At 42.8% G+C, this 24,644-nt stretch overlaps 1 protein-coding gene across 3 annotated transcripts in view; it reads left to right on the forward strand.

The window, feature by feature from the left end:
• CHD1L (chromodomain helicase DNA binding protein 1 like) overlaps nucleotides 1-24,644 on the forward strand; it is a 58,402-nt gene that overhangs the window by 5,179 nt on the left and 28,579 nt on the right. The window contains exons 2-10 of one of the 3 annotated variants that reach the window (XM_072644591.1): nucleotides 2,582-2,694; nucleotides 5,501-5,607; nucleotides 6,316-6,430; nucleotides 9,801-9,832; nucleotides 14,556-14,637; nucleotides 17,786-17,948; nucleotides 21,045-21,200; nucleotides 22,449-22,541; nucleotides 24,007-24,103. In XM_072644591.1, coding sequence (XP_072500692.1) covers nucleotides 2,582-2,694; nucleotides 5,501-5,607; nucleotides 6,316-6,430; nucleotides 9,801-9,832; nucleotides 14,556-14,637; nucleotides 17,786-17,948; nucleotides 21,045-21,200; nucleotides 22,449-22,541; nucleotides 24,007-24,103 — 958 coding nt within the window. Of the gene's footprint in view, nucleotides 1-2,581; nucleotides 2,695-5,500; nucleotides 5,608-6,315; nucleotides 6,431-7,846; nucleotides 7,950-9,800; nucleotides 9,833-14,555; nucleotides 14,638-15,998; nucleotides 16,222-17,785; nucleotides 17,949-21,044; nucleotides 21,201-22,448; nucleotides 22,542-24,006; nucleotides 24,104-24,644 lie in introns of those variants that run through there. The other 2 variants (XM_072644592.1, XM_072644593.1) reach the window with 2 other exon arrangements.

Below are 24,644 nucleotides of genomic sequence, written 5' to 3' on the forward strand. Positions count from 1 at the left end.
TGAAAAAATGGAAGACAATGTGAAATATGTCATTGGAAAAACAACTGACCTGGAAAATAGATCCAGGAGAGACAATTTAAAAATTATGGGACCATCTGAAAGCCATGATTACAAAAAGAGCCTAGACATCATCTTTCATGAAATTATCAAGGAAAACTGCCCTGAGATTCTAGAACTAGAGGGCAAAATAAGTATTCAAAGAATCCACAGAACACCGCCTGAAAGAGATCCAAAAAGAGAAACTCCTAGGAACATTGTGGCCAAATTCCAGAGTTCCCAGGTCAAGGAGAAAATATTGCAAGCAGCTAGAAAGAAACAATTCAAGTATTGTGGAAATACAATCAGGATAACACAAGATCTAGCAGCTTCTACATTAAGGGATCGAAGGGCATGGAATAGGATATTCCAGAAGTCAAAGGAACTAGGACTAAAACCAAGAATCACCTACCCAGCAACACTGAGTATAATACTTCAGCAGAAAAATTGGTCTTTCAATGAAATAGAGGACTTTCAAGCATTCTTGATGAAAAGACCAGAGCTGAAAAGAAAATATGACTTTCAAACACAAGAATGAAGAGAACCATGAAAAGGTAAACAGCAAAGAGAAGTCATAAGGGACTTACTAAAGTTGAACTGTTTACATTCCTACATGGAAAGACAATATTTGTAACTCTTGAAACTTTTCAGTATCTGGGTACTGGGTGGGATTACACACACACACATGCACACGCACATGCACACACACACATAGAGACAGAGTGCACAGAGTGAATTGAAGAGGATGGGATCATATCTTAAAAAAAAAAAATGAAATCAAGCAGTGAGAGAGAAATATATTGGGAGGAGAAAGGGAGAAATTGAATGGGGCAAATTATCTCTCATAAAAGAGGCAAGCAAAAGACTTCTTAGTGGAGGGATAAAGAGGGGAGGGGAGAGAAAAACATGAAGTTTACTCTCATCACATTCCACTAAAGGAAGGAATAAAATGCACACTCATTTTGGTATGAAAACCTATCTTACAATACAGGAAAGTGGGGGATAAGGGGATAAGCAGGGTGGGGGAGATGATGGAAGGGAGGGCATGGGGAGGAGGGAGCAATTTGAAGTCGACACTCATGGGGAGGGACAGGATCAAAAGAGAGAATAGAAGTAATGAGGGACAGGATAGGATGGAGGCAAATATAGTTAGTCTTATACAACACGACTATTATGGAAGTCATTTGCAAAACTACACAGATTTGGCCTATATTGAATTGCTTGCCTTCCAAAGGGAAGGGGTGGGGAGGGAGGGAGGTAAAGAAGTTGGAACTCAAAGTTTTAGGAACAACTGTAAAGTACTGTTCTTGCCATTAGGAAATAAGAAATACAGGTAAAGGGGTATAGAAAGTTATCTGGCCCTACAGGACAAAAGAGAAGATGGAGACAAGGGCAGAGAGGGATGATAGAAGAGAGAGCAGACTGGTGACAGGGGCATTTAGAATGCTTGGTGTTTTGGGGGGGGGAGGGGAAAAAGGGGAGAAAATTTGGAACCCAAAATTTTGTGAAAATGAATGTTAAAAGTTAAATAAATAAATCAATTTAAAAAAAAAGAAAAAAAAGAATTGCTTCAAATTAGTGGTAGTGCTGGGGATTTATGGTTCACTTATTTATGTTTTCCTTCTCCGTTACCACAGAAAACTGAGTGCAGTTTCTATTTCAGTAAAAACAAACTTTCTGGGAAGATATTTCTGCAGGATCTGGCATAATTTTTTTTTCAGGTTACTGGGGCCAGATCTCATTTAGATGGCTGCTTTTAAGCAAGAAGGTATCCACGGCCATTGTCTTTATAGATTTGTGTTTATATAGCATCTTCCCTCCTAGAAGATTTTATGAAGGCAGAGACTGTATCTTTTCCTCCCTTTTAAAAATCTTATTTTTTTTAATATCTTCTGTTTTAATATTACTTCATTTTTGAATGTTTCCCTCCCCCATTTCCCACCCAGTAAGTCAACCCTTATAACAAAGGTATTTAAAAAGAAAGAGAAAAAAAGCAATTCAACAAAACTAACCAATCTTTTAACCATATCTGTTGGCACATGCAACATTATACCCTCATAGCTGCCTACTTTTGCATATAATGGGCAGGTACATTTCCTTGGCTCCTCTCTGGAAGATTTGTTTCTGTTTTTGTTTTTTCCCTTTCAGATGCTTTTTTGTGACTGTTGCTCCAAGGACTGTCTTACTATCTTTCTACCTCTGTGCTTTGTATGTAGTTGGTGCTTAATAAGTGAATGAATGGATCCATTGTAGTTTGAGAGACAGCCCAGCTTCCACAGCCTATAAATGAGTATGGAAATATTGATGCACTGTTACTGGCCTTAAATGGAAAAAGATCCTTTGGTCTGACCTCTTAATTTTATAGATGGGAAAAACTGAAGTCCTGGCACTTTGAAAATTAAATGGTTTAACAATTATCATTTCCCCACCAATGATCGAGTCACTTGTTCTGTGGATTGAGAAGCTGGGGTGGTTTGGGTCTTGGTTCTGTACTTCTCTGCTATCATATTTCAGGAAGTTTTTCATCTTGGACTTTTATTTGTAGGGATCCATTTGCACTCCTATCAGCTGGCCGGAGTCAACTGGCTGGTGCAGCGTTTTCAGCTTCAGCATGGTTGCATTCTTGGTGATGAGATGGGCCTGGGTAAGACGTGCCAGGTAAGCATCTGTGACTAATCCAGGAGATATCTCTATTTTAAAAACTTGAGCATCCAGACTTACAAAGGCATAATAAATTTTGTGGGATTTATGCCAGCACTAACAGCCAATCAGCATACTAGAGAAATGGCAATGGAAATCCACAGTTGTAGAACTGTAAGGGGTCTTTTGGAGTGAGAGAACTAGAAGCAGCTAAGTGGCTCACTGGATAGCCCACTAGCCCTGGAAGTCAGGAAGACCTGAGTTCAAATCCAGCCTCAGATACTTACTAGCTGTGTGACCCTGGGCAAGTCACTTAACCTCTGTTTGCCTTAATCTTCTGGAGAAGGAAATGACAAAACCTCTCCAGTATCCTTGACAAGAAAATGTTATAGACATCATTGGCATGCTGTGGTCCATGGGGTCACAAAGAGTAGGACACGAATGAATGAACAACAGCTACTTAGTGACCTTGGGCAAGCTATTTAATCTTATTAGCCTCATCGTCATCTGCACCTGAGGGATTTGGAATTGATGCCTCCAAGGCCCATTCCATTTCGACACATTGTGATTCTGTGTACAAAGATGAGACCAAGGATACTTGCATAAAAAAAGAGGTGAGATCTGGGTTGTTTTCCTGGTCACAAAGATGAATTTCTGATGAGACATCTCCATTGTCTTATGACCAGCGGCTCATTGTGAGATCATGACCCGGGCTTAGGGTTTCAGGCTATGGCCTAGGACAGGACTTTTCTTTCCCCAATCTTCTGATGCTGCCTGCAGAGTATCCCTGATCGTCTGACTTCCTTAAATGCTGTAGTCTAGCTGGCTGTGCCACAGTGAAAGCCAATTAAAAACAAATTGAATTAAAGAAGATCTTTTCCTGGGGATTTCCTGCAAATAGAAGGAGCCATTTCAGAGCCCATCTCTGCTTTATCCTCAGAACCTTCTTTATTTATTTCCAAAGCATTAGCTCCTTCTGTTCTCCTGACTTCTCAGTCTTAGGGTGTGGGGACAAAAATCACTCCGAATGAGTAAAAGACAAAACCGAGGCAGACCTCCCAGCCAAAACACTTTATTAAGCCCCCTCTAATGAAGTGGACTTCAGAGCTTACTCACAATCTGGGATATCCCCTCCTTCCAGGGCCCTATTTTTATAGGTTTAGATACCTAGACATTCTAGAGCAGCTCTACCAAATACAGAGTAATTCCACTAATTGACTTGATTCATCAGCTAAAATAAGCAAAATAATGTCTCAGCAAGGTCATGGGTTGGGTGAAGCAAGAATCTCTGCTGAGCAGTTGGTTACAAAATGGATGGGCTCCTCCTTAGATTGGACAAGAGGAGATGGTACAAATTATACATATGCTCCAAGAAGATATCATGGGGAAAGGTTCCATGCTACCACCCATGCTTGGTTTGGTCATGGAATATGAGGCAAACAGGATGGAGATATTCATAGCAATGTTCTTGCTCCATAGCTACTATACTAGTGTGAAAATCAGAGGCTTATTATAATAGGGACCTACTATTAGAATCTATATTCCTATATAACTTATACAAAATAGGGATTAATACTTTGCTGCTTCTTATACCTGTTATTGATTAATTGATTAAATATATATTACTAAATGAGTATATTAAAATAATTGCTACCAACGATTACCCCTTATAGGATCAAAGTAGGCTAATACTGATTGGAATTTGAGTGAGGGTCCTTAACAAATCAATTTTCTATTGACCTCTCCCTGCTCTTGGATGCTGTGTTATCCTTCCTTTCCTGTATCTCAGTGTTTCTTACCTGGGGTCTGTGATGTTGCTTTTTAAACTATTTTGATAGCTAGGTTTCAAGAGAATGGATTTCCTTTGCAATCTTATGTATTTTATTTTAAGCAGTCAGTGACATTATTCTGAGATGGGGTCCATAGCCTTCACTAGACTGTGTCAAAGGGGTCCATAACACAGAAGAAAAAACATGAGAATCCCTAGTCTACACTGTTATTTCACTGGGAGCAGAGTGAACTGATCTTTTATGGTTCAGTATTGAATATATTTGAATAATTTTATACTTTAGCAGTGAATCATTTTCTATTTTCCCCACATTATGATTGTGATTATTAATTATTCTCTGAGAAACTGTCTTTACCCAAGAAAATTATTGGGCTGGGGAATGTGAGGGGGAGAGAATCTATATTCCCAGGCATGCCCCTTATGAGCTCTTATTTTGGCAGTTTTTTCCAAAAATATAGGATGTCCCAAAAAATCTTAGTGCAGCTTCCAGCAAGAACACTGCAGAAGCCTGATTTAGAGACCAGGCATCTGCCCTGAATCTTTGGGGACACCCATATACTTTTTTTTTCCCCTTGGCTTTCCTTTCTGCTTGGTCTCCAAACCAGGTTTCAGCAGTGTTTTCACATTTCTTTGTCATGGTAGGAAGGAACAGAGGAAATGTTTAATACCATGCATTTCCCATAATGCCCCTGCCATCTGAGTAGAGGTGGAGCAGCTACAGTGGAGCCTAAAAAAAGGAAGCAGCTGAGCTTCTCAGCATGGAGCATCTGTTGCTAGATGATGGTGGCCTGGGTAGAATGACTTGCTCTGTGTCATGCATCCTGGGATCACCACCCTGATTCTGAAAGCCCTTTGGCCTCCTCGGACCAGGAGTGTCCACTTGTCCTCAGGCTGTACCCAGTATGCTTGGAGTATGGCACAGCTCAGTCCTTCTATGAGAGAATGTAACTGGAGATTGGTCATGGGAGTCTGGTAGTTGTTATACGTGGATGGGGCAGGAGGGATAAAGCTGTTTCTTTTTTTTTCCTATTTCAGACTATTGCCCTTCTCATTTACTTGACTGGAAGTTTGAAGAAGAAAGGACCGTTTCTGATTCTTTGTCCCTTGTCTGTTCTGAGCAATTGGAAGGAGGAGATGGAGAGGTGCGTGCTATCAAAATCCCAGTGACCTTTGGATGTTTTAAAATGTGTTACCTTGAGGCTTTTTCCTTGGTCATAAGCATGCATAAAAATCTGCAGTAGAAAAAAATTATATTTCTATCTTATAATGATCTTATTATAATGTGCTAATGATTAGGATGGCAGTTCAGGAAGAGAGAAGGAGAAAGGAGGAATGTGTGGTGCGTTGTTGACTTTTGTTGGGGTTAAGAAATGGGCATTATTTTTAGCATTTGGCCATTTTGCTAGAACCAGTCTCTAGCCAGTCTTGTGGAGGAACCGTGGGGTGACTAGCAAAGGGAAGGATCTATCAATATCTGGGGCTAGTCCATGACCCTTCTAGATGTGCAGGTTGGCTCCTGGGTCTCACACACTTGCCCTGATGGTGGGCCATCTTCTGAATCTCAGGGCCTCTTTAAGATGGCAGCAACCATGTCTGCCTACCTACCATGAAGGATGTTGGAAGGTTTAACAGATGTTTTGTTTGAGAAGCACTCGCCATGATATCATCTTTGTTATAATAAAAGAGCTGAACAGCCTGCAGGGTTTTCTCATCTTAAGGCTTGAACACCAAGAAGTAGAAATGACTTTAGATACCTCTGAGAAGGTGGTATTCTCCCCTCCAGCACAGCCCCCCCTTGACACCTAAATATCGATCTCTCTTCCTTTGCTCTGTCCCTTTCTTGGATTTAGATTTGCTCCTGGCCTTTCCTGCAAAGTATACACAGGTGACAAGGAAGAGAGAGCTCAACTGCAGCAAGATCTGAAGAAAGACTTCTCTTTTCACGTGCTGCTCAGCACCTATGAGGTACTTATTTGTTCTCTAGCCTAAGCTGATGTTTCTTCTACCAGTGGACAGATGGCTTCAGCGGGGAGGGACAAATTCTTAAGCTAGGTAGTCTAGTCTCCTGGTTTAGTCCTTAGCGAAGCATCAGAGAACCTTTACAGCAGGCCTTCCAAAGCCAACCTGGCAAGTTTGGGCTCAGATATGTAGGGTCACTGAGGTATCTTGGCTGGAAGAATGCCCCCAGGGCACCCTCTCTCCCCTTTTATTTTACAAGCCTAGCCCCCATCTAAGCATCATGACCCAAGTCCAGCCCTGTTCGAGGCAGGCCTTGCTGGGGAGGGATTATCCTCTAACTGCCCCTTCCCCTTACATATAATTTGCTATCTGACCATTCCTGGAATGTGCCTGCATTGACTCTTTTTCCCTACACAGAGCAGGGAGGGTGATGCTTTACTACATGATTGCTGCTGAGTCCATATTTAACTCTAAAGTCAGCCATTTTGTGGCTGGAGGAAAGAGAAAGGAACAAGCCTTTATTAAGCACGTACTATGTGCCAGGTACTCTTCTTAGCGCTTTATAAATCTGATCTCTTTTGATCCTTACAAGGACCCTGTGAGGTAAGTGCTGTTATTATCCCTGTTTTACCTTGGAGGAAACTGAGGCCAACAGGTTAAGTGACTTGCCTAAGATAACAGAGCTAGTAAGTGTCTGAGGCAAGCCCTGAATTCAGGTCTTCGTGACTCCAGGCCCATTGTGTCATCTAGCTCCACATATTTAAGTATCTCTTTCTGTCTTTTTCTGATTTGCCCTAATTTGTTTTTCTCTGTTTACAAATTTGTGAACATAAATTTGGGTTTTTATGTATTGCTTGGCAAAGACACTCCAGATACCTTGAAAATATACTTCCTGAGACATAGGGAGTTCTTCCTGAAGTAAGAAGTGTTGTCCATGAAAGAAATGACCAGTGAAGGCCAGTTAAGCAGAGAGATACCCTCTCCTTGCTGTTTTAATTCAGAAAACAAGCTCTCCAGAAAACAAGCTCTCCCCACAGACTTTGTATTTCCCCATGGTCATACTTTGCCCCTCTACAGCTAGGGGTAACTGGCAGGTCACCTCAGTAGCTGCAAGGAGGCCTCAGCAGGTACCAGGTGAGCCTAGATTTGGAACAGGAAGGGGCTGCAGGCATCATCTAATCTAGCCCCTCTCATAGCTTGGGCAAAGAGGGGTGACTGGGGCAGGATTAGGACCTGGGTTTTCTGATTCCATCTACCTGACCCACCCTGCCTCATCATCTTTGGAAAAAAAGAGGGGATCTCTCTTGCCAAGCCAGCTTCCTACCGACTCCTGTGGGAGCAAGCTGGCATCACAAGGGTCATCTATTGTGTACAGTGACATACACCTTACACAACACAGGAGGTGCAAGGCCCATGCTGGATGACAAAAATGCCTGTAGCCTCATTGGACTGCCACACCAGCAGGGCTGTGGGAGCCCTTTTCTCATGACCTCCCAGAGCTGTCTGTTGGGTGATAAAGATCCAGGTACAGGGAATGTGTTGGTTCTAAACCCTGCCTTCCCTTTTTTACTTCGCCCATTAAGATAAGAGGTCAGAGTAGAGGACAGGGCATCAGGAAGAAAAGAACTGGTTTCAGGTCCCGCCCTTGACATTAAGTATGTGAGACCATGGATCCCTCCCAGAGCCTCAGGCTGATACTGAGTTATTGAGGAGCTGCCATTTGTGTTGGGGGAAGTAGTAACTATTCCTGCATCAATGAAATCATAGGTCTTTGGAGACTCATCGAAGCAGGTCTGTCCTGTCCCTCTCTGTCCTGCCTCTTCCTACCTGCATGTAAAAGTGCTTATGTGTTCAAGATTCTTCTTTTTAAGTAAAATTAGTGATTTTTTTTACATTTCTTTATTTCCAAATGTATCCTTCCTCCCACACTTGCCCAGCAAAGAATAAAAATGAGAGTTCAGCCAAAGAATAATTCTGAAAGCATATGCAGGGAATGATTGGCACCTGTAGTGCCCTCTCTCTGCAGAAAAGAGAGAGAGGAATTTGTCTTGTCTCTTTCAGGGCCAGCCATGGGCATTATACTTACCTGGGATTTAGGCGATGTTCTCTCTAAGGATGTTATTGTTATTACTTTATGTAACTTTCCTGGGTCTGCTTAAGTCACACACCATCTTCTTTACTATGGGACCTATAGCATTGCCATGGACTGCCCTGAAACTTCTGTCATTACATAGTTCACTTCCCTCTGGGTCCTCAGCATTCCTTCATTGATTAAATAAGCATTTATTAAGCACCTGCTATACGTGCAGCTCTGCATCGGAGAGGTAGAGAGCACAAGGGGGAGCTGTGAAATCAGGCCTCAAGGGGTGGACCTTTCTAGTGGATCTCTCTTCTTCAGACATAAAGCCCCTTCCTGAAATTGGGGTGAAGGAGATTATGTGGGAGAGTAGAAGGAGAACTGTCCCTAGACTTGGGAGGCCTCAGTTCAGATCATTTGTAATTGGGCAAGTCATTTGACTGCCCTTGGCCTTAGTTTCCTCATCTGTCCAACAAGATGGTTAGATTAAGTGACCTCTAATGACTCCTCCAGCTCTGCATCTGTGATCTGACAGTGTTAGGAGGAGTGCTGTTTGTATCAGGGAATTTACTTTAGATAAGCATGACCCACATCTTCTCAGTTACAGAGAAATGGGACAGGTGCCAGTGACTCAGTTAACTTGTTTCTTTCCTGTATGGGTATGACTACATGGTTCCTGAGGTCCCTTCCAACTCTCAGATTCTGTGATGCTGTAGTTCAGTAAATCTAATATCTAGACAGGTCTACTTGTTATCTTGGTAGTTGAGTTAACCCTTGGTTGTCTCCGTGGGATGCCGAAGATTATACTGATCGATTAGTGGAAGTAGGCATTGAATCCTGCCCTCATTTGCCAGATTACTTTGACCATGCCTCTGCCCTGATGTCTGCCTTGCTTCTGTTGCTTATTTCTACAGTGGTCTTCCTTAGAGCTCCCTGGTTGGAAATCTTTATTACTACCCTGGCCGCTGTAATTACTGAGTGAATTAACCAGCACTTTACTCAGTGGTGTCAAACTCAGAGAGCATTGACTTTGAAAACCACAATTTAATGTTATCTGTGTTATATTGTACTGTTTTTTATTTTGCTAAATGCTTTCCAATTGTATTTAATTATATTTTAATCTGGGTCCTCCTGGGGAGTTTTGCAGAGCTGGGCTCCAAATTGGACACCTTGTTATTAGGTAAATTTTTTTATAGTTTCCTGAGACCCTAAGGTAAAGACAAATAACACAGAGGGAGAGACCATCACTAACTCATCAGTATAACTCATTTGAGTAACATACATTGTTTAATTTTTCAGATTTGCCTGAAAGATGCAGCATTTCTAAAAACGTGAGTAAATGGTGTTGCTTCCAAAGTCCACATTAGCTAACGCATCAGAGACACATCCTTGAGTCAAACCTCACCAGTGCCTCTCCCTTTTCAAAGCATTTTGCCCCTTGTGGTTGTAGTTTGTATCTTTCCACTGATGATAAGTACCCCTTGGAATGGACACTTCCAGGCCTCATGCTTGAGGAAAAGCAAAAATAATCTGTTACAATGACTCAGAAAGTGAACATTTTGAACCAGTTCATGAGTCATACCCCAGTTGCAGGTAACTCGTTTCTATTTTTAGAAGGTAAGGACTAAATTAAAGTAGTTTGCATTCAGACCCATCAGCCCCTAAAATGCAGCAGTAAGAGTTCTTGAGAGGCAATGTGGCTTAGTGGATAGAATATTCACCCCTCTGAGCCTCAGTTTCCTTATCTGCATTATCTGTTTCTTAGGGTTATTTTGATTGCAAACCTTAAAACACTGTATAAGTATGAGTTGCCAAACTCCAATCCTGGATTATCCACCACTACCTGCTTCAATTGTTCTTACTGACCTACAGCTGAATAGAGCTGGAAAAAATCATGCATGAGCATGTTAACTCCAGAGACTCCCTCTTAATTCCAGGATCAAGTGTAAAGTCCTTTACATCCTGACCTCTTCCTCTCTTTCCAATCTTTTTACCCTCCAGTGCCTTCTGCACACCCTATGGTCCTGATTCACTCACTTACTTGCTGCCTGTCACACACGACACCCCATCTCCATCTCAGCGCCTTTACACTGGCCGTCCCCCTATCTGAGATTCTTGCCCTCTTCACCTCTTCCTCATAGCTTCCTTTAAGACTTGGCTTAAGCTTAAATCCCACCTTCCATAAGAGGCATTTCCAGGCATCCCTTTCCTTCACCCCTTCCTGCTTCCAGTGCCTTCCTTCTGAGGTTACTTTTCATATAATCTTTACTTATCTTTTATGCATATAGTTATGTATATGTTGCCTCCTCTAGTAGAATGTGAGTTCCCTGAAGACAGAGGCCACATTTTTGCCTTTCTTTGTATCTTCACCACTAAAGTGAAACGTTATAAATGCTTAATAGATGCTTGTTGGTTGATTAACTGACACGATTATATTGTCATGTTCTTGTCTGTGTAGTCAGGTCCTAGGAACAGTAACATTTTCACTCTATCAGCCTTCTTCCTTTAGGTCAAAAAGATCTGTTCATATTGTCTCTTTTGATGCCGTGTCTCGCTTTTGAGTACAAGAGATGTTCTCATTTGTGAAACCTTTTGTCATTATCCTATCCTCTCACGGAAATTTGGCTCTTTCTAGAAGATACTTCATCTTGAGCTTTTCTCTAGGGCTTATGGCTCCTTTCTCATGTCCCCTGTGAGCTCTGAACCTGGAGGAGAAGCTGGCACGCTCCTTGCTACCTAGTATCCTTCTGGACCCAACTTCTGTCTCTGGCACTTAGCCACCTCTCCTTCTCTGAAGTTCTCACTGTCCATCTGTGACTTTTATTCAAGTTCCTCATCACAGGGAGCCTGTGGTTTCTTTTCCTCAGGTGTTCTTTGCATGGTTTCTGGTCTTTCTCTTCAACTCTGTCCCTGTGATCAAGAATTTAGAAATTCACATGAATGTTCCTCAGATGCCTTTTGATTACTTATGTTCCAGGACTTTAGACTTCACCTGTACTCCAGTTACTGCCAGGGATGGCTGTGCCTTAGTGCGTACACATCATCCTCCCTAACTGCCACTCCTGTGATTCTGAACTCAGAATATCCCCTCTGCTCAGTCTCCTGTGTCCTTACTCTCTTTGTCTTACTCCTCCTTCAAAAATTATTCTTAATTGTCTCTCTAACTTCCAGTCCTTCCAAATTTCCTTTGTTTTCCTAATTTGTCACGCTTCTTCTAGCCTCATTTGTCATCTTTTTCCAGTCTTGACACCATAGTTCAGTTAGACACTGTTCTTCCAGGATTACTTTTGCCTCTTTGTGCTATGCTAATCATGCCCTGAGGAACCCCAAACTCTCTCCTCTGCTCCTTTCTGCACTGCTGACCCCTGCTGGAGAGAGCCAGGACCCTTTACAAATTCATGTGATCCCAACTTCAACTGGGCCCTCACCATTGCCTGGCAGGACTTTTGTTCTTCCATAAATGCCTGCTCATTTCCATTAGTGGCTATTCCAAATCTTTTCTTTGTTCCTCAAACCTCCAGTTGCCTCATCCACCATGCTCCTTCTCAGCAGATGCCCTGCCCTCCTAGCAGACCATCTACCCCAAGATCCCTCTTTTCCTGCACTCTTCTCCTCATCATCACACATGTCCTACTGTTCTCCTCCAGGGCCTGCAGAGGAGGACATTCTTCTCACCAGCCCAACTCTCTGACTTGTGCCCTGAGTCCCATCTTCTACTGTCCTCCTCAGGAGCCTCCTCATCAGTCATTCCCTCTGTCTCATCTTCAGGTGCTCACTATCTACTGACCTCCCTTGCTACTAACAAGCGTGCTTAGGTCTATCCTATATCCTTGAAACAAAACAAACCTCACTAGATGCCATCATTCCCTCAGACTGCTATGCAGTATTTCCCTCTTCTCTTCCATTGCCTAATTCCTAGAGAGAATCATGTACGCGTGCTCCCTTTACTTTCCATATCCCTCCTCCCCCCTCCACCACTCCTTAGGCTATTTCAGTTTGGCTTCTTTGTCACCCTCTCAGTTTGAGTCATCCTTCTGGGGTTACAGATAATCTCGCCTGATTGCTTAATCCAGTGGGTTTTTCTCTGTGCTCATCCATTGATCTCTCTGTAGCTCTTGACCCACCTATCCTTGTAGGACTCTGTCCTGAGCCCTTTCCTGACTCTTTGGTTAGCTTATTAGTTCCCATGGATTTAGGTATCAATGTTATACAGTACAGTTCCAAAACTATATACTAGCCCTAATCCCTCTTCTGACCTCCAGTCACATACTATCATCTTCTCCTGGGGCCCCAACATATCTCAAACTCAGTATGTCCATTATTTCCCCCCTTTGACTTGCCCCTCCCCCAAACTTCCCCATTTTTGTTGAATATACTTCCCTTCCAGTCACTCATAACCTGGGAATCATCCCTGTCCCCCATCACCAAAACTGTTACGGTAGACTTCTAATTGGTCTGCATCAAATATGTCTCTCCCCTCTGTATTTTGTCCTCCATATTGGTGCCAAAGTCATTTTCCCAGTGTAGATGTTCAAATGCACACACACATACACACGCACACACTTCATATACGTACGTATATGTGCAAAGATATAGATACACACAAAAATATATACACACACATACATGCACATCTATGTACGTCTGTCCGTGACCTTGTCACCGTCACACTCTCTATGGACCAGCCAGGTTGTCTTTGTTGCTGTTTTTCATGTATAGGGCCTCATCTCCCAGCTCAGTCTTCACGTGGGCCCGGAAGGCATTCCTCCCTCATCTTCGCCCCTCAGAATCCCTGACACATCTCAGCTCAAGCGATGCCTTCTGCACAGTCCTTTTCCTGATCCCCTCACCTGCTTCCAAGGCCCCCTTAATTACCTTCTATTTATTCTGTACTTACTTAACTATGAACAATAAAATGCAAGCCTTTTGGGAGGAGGGACTGTTTTGCTTTTGCCTTTGTATCCCCAGCACTTTGCACATAATTGCCTCCCAGATAATCAGTTCTTGTTGGTTGGTTGATTGATATCCAATCACTTACCAAATCTTATTTATTCTACCTCTAACATCTCTTGCGTCTTTCCTCTTTTTTCCAACCACACCTTGGCTAGCCTGGGACCTTCTTGTCTGGATGGTTGCACTGGCCTCCTAATGCCCCTCCCTTCTCTGAGCCAGCTTCTTCCCATCTGCCAAAATGAACTTGCTGAAGCACTGGCCTGAACCTGACTCCCTGTTCAATAGTCTGCACTGGCTCTTCATGCCTACCAGGATAAAACAGAAAATCTTTAGCCCAATATTTAAGTTGCCCTGAATCTGCCCCCCAGCTTTCTGTGCAGTTGTATTTTATTCTTCATCTCACCAAGTCTACATTCCAGGCACTATGGACTACTTACTACCTGTTCCCCAAGTTAACTCTGTATCTCTCACCTCTGCATGTACACAGCATTCTCCATGTCTGGAGTTTGCTGCTTCTCCTTCCCACCTCCTGAAATTCCTTTAAGGTTTAACTCATATGCTGTGTCCATTCTTTGTGAAGCCTTCTATGTACCCCCCTCTACCACCCCCTAATAAATACACACACTCAGACATACATGTACGTATGCATATATGTAAGTTTCCTCTGTGCCTTAGTTTTTCCTGTGCACTCCTATACTTCTTTGTAAACATTGTGTCTTCTCAGAAAAAATTGAGCCCCATAAGGCCCATGACCCTAATGCCCACCTCCTGGTGTTTAAGACCACATCATGCACATAATGAGTAATGAATGTCTGTGGAATTGACTAGCTGTGATCCCAGCCTTGAAGACAAGGATGGCTCCTTATATGCCTTTGTATCCCCCTTAGGTCCAAATGAAGGCTTTTTGAGTAAAGGAATGAATGAATGAATGAACAAATGAAGTCTTTGACCTGCTTTTGATCCATTTCTGTTAGAACTGGCCCATTGTTAGTCTTTCAGCTGCTTGATGTGGCTGGGAAATAAGTTAATTAGTGAAAACACACCAGATGGTGATCTGTATTTGGATTAAACAGAGATGTAACATTAATTTTCTTCTCACAGTTTCTCTTGGAGCGTTCTGGTTGTGGATGAAGCCCACAGATTGAAGAACCACAGCTCGCTGCTGCACAGAACCCTCTCAGAGGTAAACACAGGATGGTCTTTCTTAGTCCTTCCATTTTAGCTGCTGTCCATATAGGGTACATCAGAAAAAGGACTCAGTCATTTGATTTGTCAGATTTCTGTCAAGTGAAAGGATGGGTATCTAGATATGACATTTTCTGTCTTTGCTCCTTAGTAAAGAAAATGAAGTTTAGGAAACACCTCGGTGCTTGGTCTTTCAAGTGACTGAGGACCTCAAGCCTGGCCCCTACCGTAACTGCCAAAGGAGATGGGCTAGATTTCCAACTGGAAAGAAGATGGAGAATGGGTTTCCCAAGGGAGGGCTCCAAAGTCACAGATTTGTATGTGTCAGGTCCCAGGAGTTAGCGCTGCTTGAGACTTTGATCATAGTTTTCTCCCATGAGTGTGTCTTGACTCCCAATTCAGAGGTTCTTTGGCCAGAAAAATTTCGGTGATGTCGTTTTGCTGGAGGCGAACTCATTTCTCCTAAATTTGGTGATCTTTCAAGTACCTGAGTCAGTTTTAGGTATAGAATTTCATGATGGAGAGGGAGCATCTCCTCTTCCCTGTGAGCCCTCCTTCTTTCCTCTTTGCTCCAGTGCTATAATGACAATGATGGTTGTCCTAGGTGATTCATACCTAAAATTAACGTTGGTGATGATGGTTGGTTCATTGGGTTCCTCTTCCCTGGAGAATTTCAAGCAGAGACTGAATGACCACTCATCAAGTGTGGTTTGATTAGCTGGCCTCTGAGGTCTCTTCCAATTCTGATATTCTGCAGTGACACTTAAAATAATTTTTAATTCTACTATATATCAACCACTTAGCTCCTGCTCCCCAGATTTACATTCTTGTCGCAAATAGTCTGTAAATGACTCACATTACCTACGTTCGATGAAGGGTGTAGTTCTCTCTGGTTTGGGACAAGTGAGACACTCGGAGCCATGGTATTTAAACTGAGTAGTGCTTTTATTGAGTTTTGACTCCCTGAAGGCCTTCCAAAGCCTGCTCAGGGCTCCCCAGATAAAGTAGATCTTGTTTATCTTCTGTTGGGTCTCAGGGTATCCCCTGAATGCTCCCATGTGGGCTCCTGTGCCTGCTCCTCTGGGCACTGCCCAGCCTACCAGCTCATGCCAGCCATGCTGTGTATTCTTGGGGCCTTGTTCCAGTCTTCCCCTTCTTCCTTGTTTTTGTTTGTTGGGTTTTTTTTTTGTTTTGGGAGTTTTTTTTGTTTGTTTGTTTGTTTTTTTACCAATTTCACGGCTCGTGATAAAGGATAGATTTTTATACCTCGGAATGTTCCCACAGTTTCTGTTCTGTTTCTCATGCCTTCACTCAATTCTTTATTCTGTTTCTATCACTGGATATAGATAGCCAACCTGGACAGACAGACCTTCTCTCACCCCAAGCCCATCCGGTAGTGGTTCTGAATGAATCCTCACCTCCTGTGGTACAGCTGATTAAGGGGCACTGGTTTTGGTCCTGTAACCCATCACTGTCAGCACTAGATTGTCAGGGTCCCTACTGGCCACCTACTTTATGCAGCTGTAGCATCCAGTCATTTCTGACCTTTTTTGCCCTGGAGAATCTACGAGGAATACCTGAGGTAAAGTCTAAATCAGTGAAAAGTCTGATTAACTGGTGATAATCCAACAATTAAAGTTTGTTTTTTAATTATGTGAGCATTTGAAATGCTAGCAGTGTTCTTAACTTGAGACACTCCTGAGCTGACATTAAGGGACAGATAAGACTTTATAATTAACAGCCTGCAGTTTCTTGCAAACAACTTAATGCTGAATCATCAAGGCATTGTGTTGGTTAGCAGGTAAAACATAGCCTCTGTAATTGTGTTCACTGGGTTGCAACATAGCATGACTAAATGACTTTGTTCAGCCTAGCATTATGGGTACCTCATTATGATCATCTCTGCTCCTGAATATGGTCCTTAGCTTTCCAGTCTAAAAACTCAGTGGGGTTACTTCACCCAGGGGTGATAGATTCTGTTAGTAAGTTGAGACACACTAAGCAAACAAACAAGAAACCAATTTGTGAACTCTGGTACCATTTTATTGATTGATATACTTGGGGACTAGCCATCTGCACAAGAAAACTCCCTGGCCTTCCCGGTGAGTAGGTCCATGCAGGAGACCAAATTATAGCACAGAAATTTCTTGGGTAAATGTCGAGTCAGAGTAAAATGAGTTAGATGTCCTCTAAGGCTCTTTATTTTCCAAGCGATGTTAGCCTAACAAATTGTCCTTCTTTACTTCAGGGATATTACTGTCCGAATAACTAGGTCTGATTGTTTGGAAGTGGGGTGCATTCTCTCCCTGACAGGAATACAGAGGTGCTGGCCAATTCTACTCTCCATCTTTATTTCTAGACTTTGGGATGATCATCTCCTTTCTGTTGGAGTGAAGAGACCTGAGTTGTAGTTTGGCCTCAAGGAAAACCTCTTGATTTCTGTGTGCTTTAACTGTTTATGGGCAAGGGGACATGGTGGAATAGGACAGAACTCTGGGTGTAGAGTCAGAGAATCTGGGTTCTAATCTTGGTCCTGCTCCTTAGCCACTTTAGGTCTCTAGGCCAGCCTTTTCTTCTTTCTGATAAGTTGTGTATAAATTACTGTTGTTTCTTATTGTTCAGTCATTTTCAGTTATGTCCTACTCTTCATGGCCCTTTTTGAGGTCTTCTTGGCAAAGATACTGGAGTGGTTTGCCATTTCCTTTTCCAACTCATTATACAGATGAGGAAACTTAGGCAAACAGGGCTAAATGACTTGTCCAGGGTCACTCAGCTAGTATGTGCCTGAAGCCAGATTTGAAGTCAGGCCTGACACCAGGCCTGGTGCACTATCTACTATTTCATAGTAGATATGAATTTCATATGGATGACTTTTGGGTTACAACAGTGAAAAGCCCCTTAATGTCATCAGTATTGTCACCATATCATCCTGTGTACAGCAGGCTGGCTGGAGTATGGATTCTTGTGAGCATCAATCCCAGACGGCACCTCCCATCCTACCACATCTCCTACATATTGCCTCAGTCACTGCTTAGGTCAAGGGGCTTGCACCTTTAAGCTCTCCCCTGCATGGGGCCAGCTTATGGTATCCGGCCCAGGCAGCTCGATTTCAAATTTTGAGTGGTTTCTTTGTTCTTCTTGCTTAGATCTCTGTAGACTTCAGCCTTCTGTTGACTGGCACCCCCATTCAAAACAGCCTTCAGGAGCTCTACTCCCTCCTGAGCTTTGTGGAACCCAATCTCTTTCCAAAGGATCAGCTGGAAGATTTCATTCAGCGCTACCAGGGTATTGAGAAAGAGGCTGATTCAGGTAAGTTACCTCCTCTGTCTCCTCCAAAACCACTTCTGTGAAGCATGAAGATTGGGCCTAGTAGTTGACCTTAGTATTTTTGATGTTCTATACTCCAGATCACTGCTGGGCTGTTATTTTACATTAGGGATTCTTATGCTGAGGTCTGTGAACATGTGTGTGTGTGTGTGTCTATTTTGTTAGCTATATTTCACTATAATTGGTTTTCTTTGAAATCCTATATATTTTTTTTATTTTTGGCATATAACAACATAATCCTGAGAAGGTGTCCATAGGCTTTACCAGGCTGCCAAAGAGGTTCATGACTCAAAAAAAAAAAGATTTAGACCCCTGACTTGGAGAGTCTAAATCAGGGATTGGGAACCTGCAGCCTTGAGGCCACATGTGACCTTCTAAGTCCTCAAGTGGCGCACTTTGACTGAATCCACACCAAAGGGCTGCACTTGAGGATCTAAAGTGCCACATATAGCCTTGAGGCCGATGTTTGGATTCAGTCAAAGGGTAGCACTTGAAGACTTAAAAGTTCATGTGTAACCTCGAGGCTGCAAGTTCACCACTCCTGGAAGCATTACCTAGAAACAAGCAAAGTTGTCATTGCCACCTTCCAGGGGGGTTGCAGGTGGTGAGGATGAGGAGCCCCACCTGCTCATTAGCCATATGACTTCACTTCCTAGAGTCCCACATTTCTCCCCTCTTACTTATGGGGGTGGTTAAAAGACGTTCCTTTCAGTAGACCCCAGTCATGTAGTTGCTCTGAGTTTGAAATGCCTACCCTTTAAAATCGACTTGTCTAAGGTTGTCTAAATGAGTTAGCATCAGATTTCCCCAGAATCCCCACAGTTTTGTAGCACTTCAAAATCTAACCAGGTTTCCTTGAGAAGTACTGAGTTCCTCACTGATTGCTTCAGGCATTCCCTGCTCTTGCTTTCCACCTTGCAGCAAATCTTAAAACCTGGGTGGAGTAGAATGCAGGAGGTGAAAGAGGTGAGCTTACTACATGCATTCGACTCAGTTCAAGCACTTATTAAGCACATGCTGTGTGCCGTGCATGATGCCACATAATGCAGATACAAAGAGAACAGTCCCTGCCCTCAAGGAGCTTTTTTTCTATCAGGAAAACCATATATGCACGAATAAACTCATTCAAAATATATACAGTGTACATAGTCACTGGTGTGGATGGGTTACCACACCACTCTTCCAAATGCCTGTATTGCTGAGTGTATCTGTTGCAATAGCCATCTAGTGGTCTCCATGGCAACCCTTCTCTGCCCACCCTGCCCACAGACTCCCTCACATAATTGTCTGTCCCCTGAATACTGCCCTGTTATTAAATACCTGCCGTGTGCCAGGCTCAATGCTGAGTGCTACAGATCTAAAGACAAAAGGAAAGCAGTCCTTGTTCTTAAGGAGGCTAGTTATTGGAAGAGGCAAGCAGGAGGGGAAAGAGAGAAAGAGAGAGAGACATGAGTAGAGATAGGTGGAAGGACAGAGGGATGGATGGAGGTGAGCAGGAGGGCAGAAATGGGCAGAGATAGGCCAGAGGGACAGAAATGAGCAAAAGTGGATAAGGAGACAGAGAGATAGGTAGAGGTAGGTGGAAGGAGAGATGATTGGAGGTGGACAGGGGAACAGAGGGATGGGTGGAGGTATGTAGAGGGACAGAGGAACAAGGAAACAAAGAGATAGGCTGAGACAGGCAGAGGAACAGATCGAGAGATTGGTGGAAGTGGGCAGGGGGACAGATGTGATTCCTGAACACAAACAGTAGAATGGTGTTAGACCACGGGTCTTTAATCTTCTTTGTTCGTGGACTCCTTGGCAGGTTGGTGACACCCACAAATCACCTTCTCTGAATGGTATTTTTAAATGCATAAAATAACACTCTTAGGATTGAAAGGAATCCAGTTATATTGAAATGAGAGTATTGTTTTTTAAATCACAAGAAGAAGTTCTAGAGCCCAGGCCAACAGCCCCTGTAGAAGGACATTCCACAGCTTATTCAGCCCAGACTTATTCATGTTTGCCTTAGATCATCTCTCTGCTTGTTTCTCCTTTACTGAGCACCAGAGGGCGTGCCTGGCATTCCATACAGAGCCTGGCATTAACGGAGCTCCTTACCAACTGTGTTAGTCCTGGAATAGAGATGGATTGATGCATCCCAGGCAACACCACTCAGGGCTCTGAGTGTCAGGAGACCAACCTCCTCACCCTGACTCTGCTGCTGTTTCTCTTGGTGACCCTGGACAAATGACTCCATGTCCCCATTGGTTTGCTCAGCATTCTAACAATTAGGTAACCCTCTAGGCATACCAGTTAGGGATCGATAAAATGTAAATTAAAGCAAAAATACTCTTTGGGGATGGGAAAGATTGGGAACCAAGTAGACCTAGGACACTTACTCTCATCTCAGGGAGGTGACTTTTTATTTGCATTGGCCCCTAAAATTCAGAGAACCTGGGGAATAACTAACCTACCATACCATACTGGGTGGTGGTTGTAATAAAGTGAGATAATCGGTATGAGAGCAGTTGTTAAGTCCAGAATGCCATACAAACGTAAAAGGGTTTTGTTATTTCAGATAATAGGCTTATTTGTCATGCCTCCAAGGGGACTCAGTGGTCAGCTAATAATTTTCCTCTAAAATATGAACTCAGTCTCAGAGTTTGTGGGGGTTTTTAAAGGAATTTCTACTTTAGATTGTCAGTTATTCTTTAAATGTTAATTAGCCTTTAACAACAAATAAAAATGACTAGTCCACATAAAAGTTTTTTCCTGCCTATGCTCCCCCAAGGAGAAGGGCTGGAATGGGAAAGTCTGAAGCTTGGCAGCCTTTCCCATTGTCTGGGATGAATCGCCAGAGCTGTGCATAGATAATAATGGGACTGATCCATTGTAGTTGTGAGTTTGGGGCATTTACAGAGGGTGGGAGAGGGGCAACAGAGACTGTGCTAATCGGGACAGTGGCTAGCAGACTCAAGCGCCCAGGGGAGCGGGCCCAGAGTTCACCAGGTAACTCGCCCTGCATCCTCTGGCAGTTCAAAGCAGTGGTTGCATTGAACTCAGCTCACTCCTGTCTGACCTTTCCTCACACAGCAACTGAACTGCATCAACTCCTGCAGCCCTTTCTGCTGCGTCGAGTCAAGGCTGATGTGGCTCCAGAGCTCCCCAAGAAGACAGAAGTGGTGCTGTACCATGGCATGTCGGCCCTGCAGAAGAAGTACTACAAGGCCATTTTGATGAAGGATCTAGGTAACCAAAGGACATCTCTTTGCTTAGAGGCAAAGCTAGGATATAGCTTTTCAGGAAGAAAATGTATTGGTACTGTGGATCACCATCATCATATTTCATGTAACAATTTAAAAATACTCAACAGATATTTCATTTTATCCTTACAACAACAGCAACAATAATGATGATTATAATATAATATAATATAATATAATATAATCTTACACGATAATTTTATATATTATCATTATAGCATAATTTAGTTCTAAGATGTAATTAATATTTTATTTTATCCTTACAACAGCAACAATAATGATTGTAATATTACATCGTAACTGTATATGTACTCATATACATTTAGTTATGTTATAATTTATCTATAACTTAGTTATAAGATATAATTAGTGATAATTAATAAGATATAATTAATGTAATATAATTACATGTTATGTTAAGTGCTTTAAAAATACCTCATTTGATCCATATGACAACCCTGGGAAGTAAGTGCTATTATCATCCCCATTTTATAGTTGAGGAAATTGAGGCAGGCCAAAATTAAAGTGACTTGCCCATTGTCACACAGCTACTAAGCGTCTGAGATTGGATTTGAACTCAAGTCGTTCTGAGTCCAGGTCCAGCACTCTACCTACAGTGCCCCTGATATGCCTATATGAAGAATAGGTGTGAAATGAAGTCCTTAGCATTCTGATCAACTTTTACGTAGCATAGTTGGTGTAATTGAGGTTTTCTTCACTGCCCTCATCATCATCATCATAATTTTTCTTGATGGATTTTTTCTTTCACCCAACTTTATTACTTATTTCTGGTCCCATGATGGGAACACTAGGATGGAAGTCACGGCTTTCAGTGTTCTCTCTTTTATCTGTAATTTCTCCACCTGTTATGATCCACCAGAAGTCTTATAGACCTCAATAAATCCTTGTCTAATCAAGTTCACTCTTTAATTGACTGACTGTGGTGGGAGTTCTCTATTATTTGACTTGCATTTGTCTAATTCGTTGTTCCACCATAGCCTTGACAGGAGTTTACTCATTTTGACTGAGTTTGGAACTCTCTTAAGAGGGCATCAAGAGACACCTTCAGATCAACTGGAAGTTTGGTCCACCATCTTGAAACTCAATATTTGATAGCAAAACTTTCCAGATAGATACTTTTTCCTGTAGTTCACTTAGCATTAAGATATTCCAAGTAGAAGTATAATACAATTATAAATGAGGACTCTAGTTCACTGGTCCCTTTATATTTCAGATGCATTTGAGAATGAAATGGCCAAGAAAGTGAAGCTTCAGAATATCCTATCCCAGCTCAGGAAGTGTGTGGGCCACCCTTATCTGTTTGATGGTAAGAGACTGCTTCTGTTTCTCTTAATAGTTTCTGTCAGTCAGTGGTTAGCAGGTTTATATTGATGGGGGATATAAGCTTATGTGGACCTCCTCTTAGGCTTCTCCGAGCCCCAGATCCAATCTTGGTTCCACAGCCAAGATGAACAACCTTTTTTTCACCTACCTGTAGATTTGGGGCTAAAATCAAGATGAGTCATCCTTGCAACCTGGTGGCCAGAAGAACTAATGTGATTTTAGGCATCTTTAAGAGAAGTATAGGATCTATATCTATTTATATACATACACATATATGATACAAGAAAGCCTTTATTGCATACCAAGAAAAGAATACGAAATAGTATAGAGAAGTCCTAGTTGCCCATTAGTAATCAAATACCTTCCTCCCTCTTTGGAGTTCTTCAGCTCCACTTTCCCTTCAGAGACCTGAATAGCCTTCTAGACTCTTGTGGTCACTCTGGGGTTTGGACTTTCTCCCTCCACTCCATGAGCTTTAGTAGCATGTTAGCTCCTTGAGATCAGGGCTTCTTCTTTTTATATTTCTGTCCTCTGTGCCTAGCACAGTGCCTTGTACATTGTTGGCCCCAAATAAATATTTATTAAGTGTCTTCCCTCTCAGCATTCACATGGTCCTTCAGCAAGTCTGGCCCACCAAGAAGAAAAAAATTCTTAATTAGTTCACATTAAAGTGTATGTGATGGATAAAGCCCTTTAATCCTCAGAGAGACATTTGCTTATTAAAAGAGGCCACTTGTTAATCCACATCAATCTCCAATAATGTGCTTCTAGTCCATGGGGTGTTTGGGAGTGGCGTTTTCAGACGAGGACAGCTTGCCAGAGGTTTGACTTCCTGTGGAGCCAGGGGTTCTGCACTTTTCGTGTGTCACGGACCCCTCTGGCAGCCTGGTGGTACCTATGAACCCCTTCTCAGAGTAATGCTTGTTTTTTATATTTATAAGTGGAGGAGATGCTGAATTTCAGTTAGAGATGAATAAAAATAAAGGTGGTTTTTTTTTTGTCCATATCCAAGTCCACAGATTCCCTGAAAATCCATAGATTCATTAGGAGGCCATGGACCCTTTGTTCAGAACTCCTAGGTATAGGTTATGGTAATCTAGGAATCCTCAGACCATAGAAAGCTTTGTACACTACACCCTCCCCTCCCTACCAGCCCCCCAAACCAAACAAAAGAAAAGCAAACTTCGTAGGAAGGTGAATGAGCTTTAAGATACTGCAGAATACGATGTAATTTAAGAGTCCTTAAATCTGATCTTCTTGCCAGGAATAGCTTAGTTTCCCCCTTTAGAAGTATAGCTAGGAGCAGCACCAGGGCTCCGCTCTGGCCGGCAGGAGTTTGAGATCCAGGACTCTCTTTAGTTCTCCTCACAGGAACGATGCAGGAAGGCACATGGGACATTATCCTCTTCTGGGCCATGATGACCATCCCAGTGACTTCTCTGTTGCAGGTGTTGAGCCAGAGCCTTTTGAAATTGGAGACCACCTAATTGAGGCCAGTGGAAAGCTCCATCTGCTGGATAAGCTGCTGTCATTCTTGTATGCCAGGTATCCATTCTCTGCCCTGGAACCATCCCTGGCCTCCCCCATCCTGCTGCAGTGGTCTTTCCCTTCCCTAATGTACTGTTTATCCTTGGGCCTTGAGCGTCCTGTGATCTCTGATGGGAACATCTTCTGGTGCCTGGGAAATCTCTCCCTCAGACCCCAGCCTCTTCAGTTACAGTTTCACCTTCAAACCAACCAACTTTTTCCTAGCTCAGTGAGCACTGCCACACCCCAAGGTCTGTGAGGCTCCCAGACCTCTGGCCCTCGGTTTTCCCCTGAAGACAAGGGAAGGCAACTCAGAGTCACAATGGATAGTGCATCTGGACTTGGAGTCAAGAAGACCCGAATTCAAATCCACCCTCCAGCATTTATTAGCTGTGTGACCTTGGACAAGTTGCTTAACCTCTCTCTGTCTTACTTTCCTTATTTGTAAAATGGGAATAGCACCTACCTCCCAGAGCTGTTGTGAAGATCCAGTGAGATAATACTTGTAAAGCACTTAGCACAGGACTTGGAACACGGTAGACTCTGTGAATGTTAACCA

Source organism: Notamacropus eugenii, chromosome 2, assembly GCF_028372415.1.
Source record: "Notamacropus eugenii isolate mMacEug1 chromosome 2, mMacEug1.pri_v2, whole genome shotgun sequence".
Lineage (NCBI taxonomy): Eukaryota > Metazoa > Chordata > Mammalia > Diprotodontia > Macropodidae > Notamacropus > Notamacropus eugenii.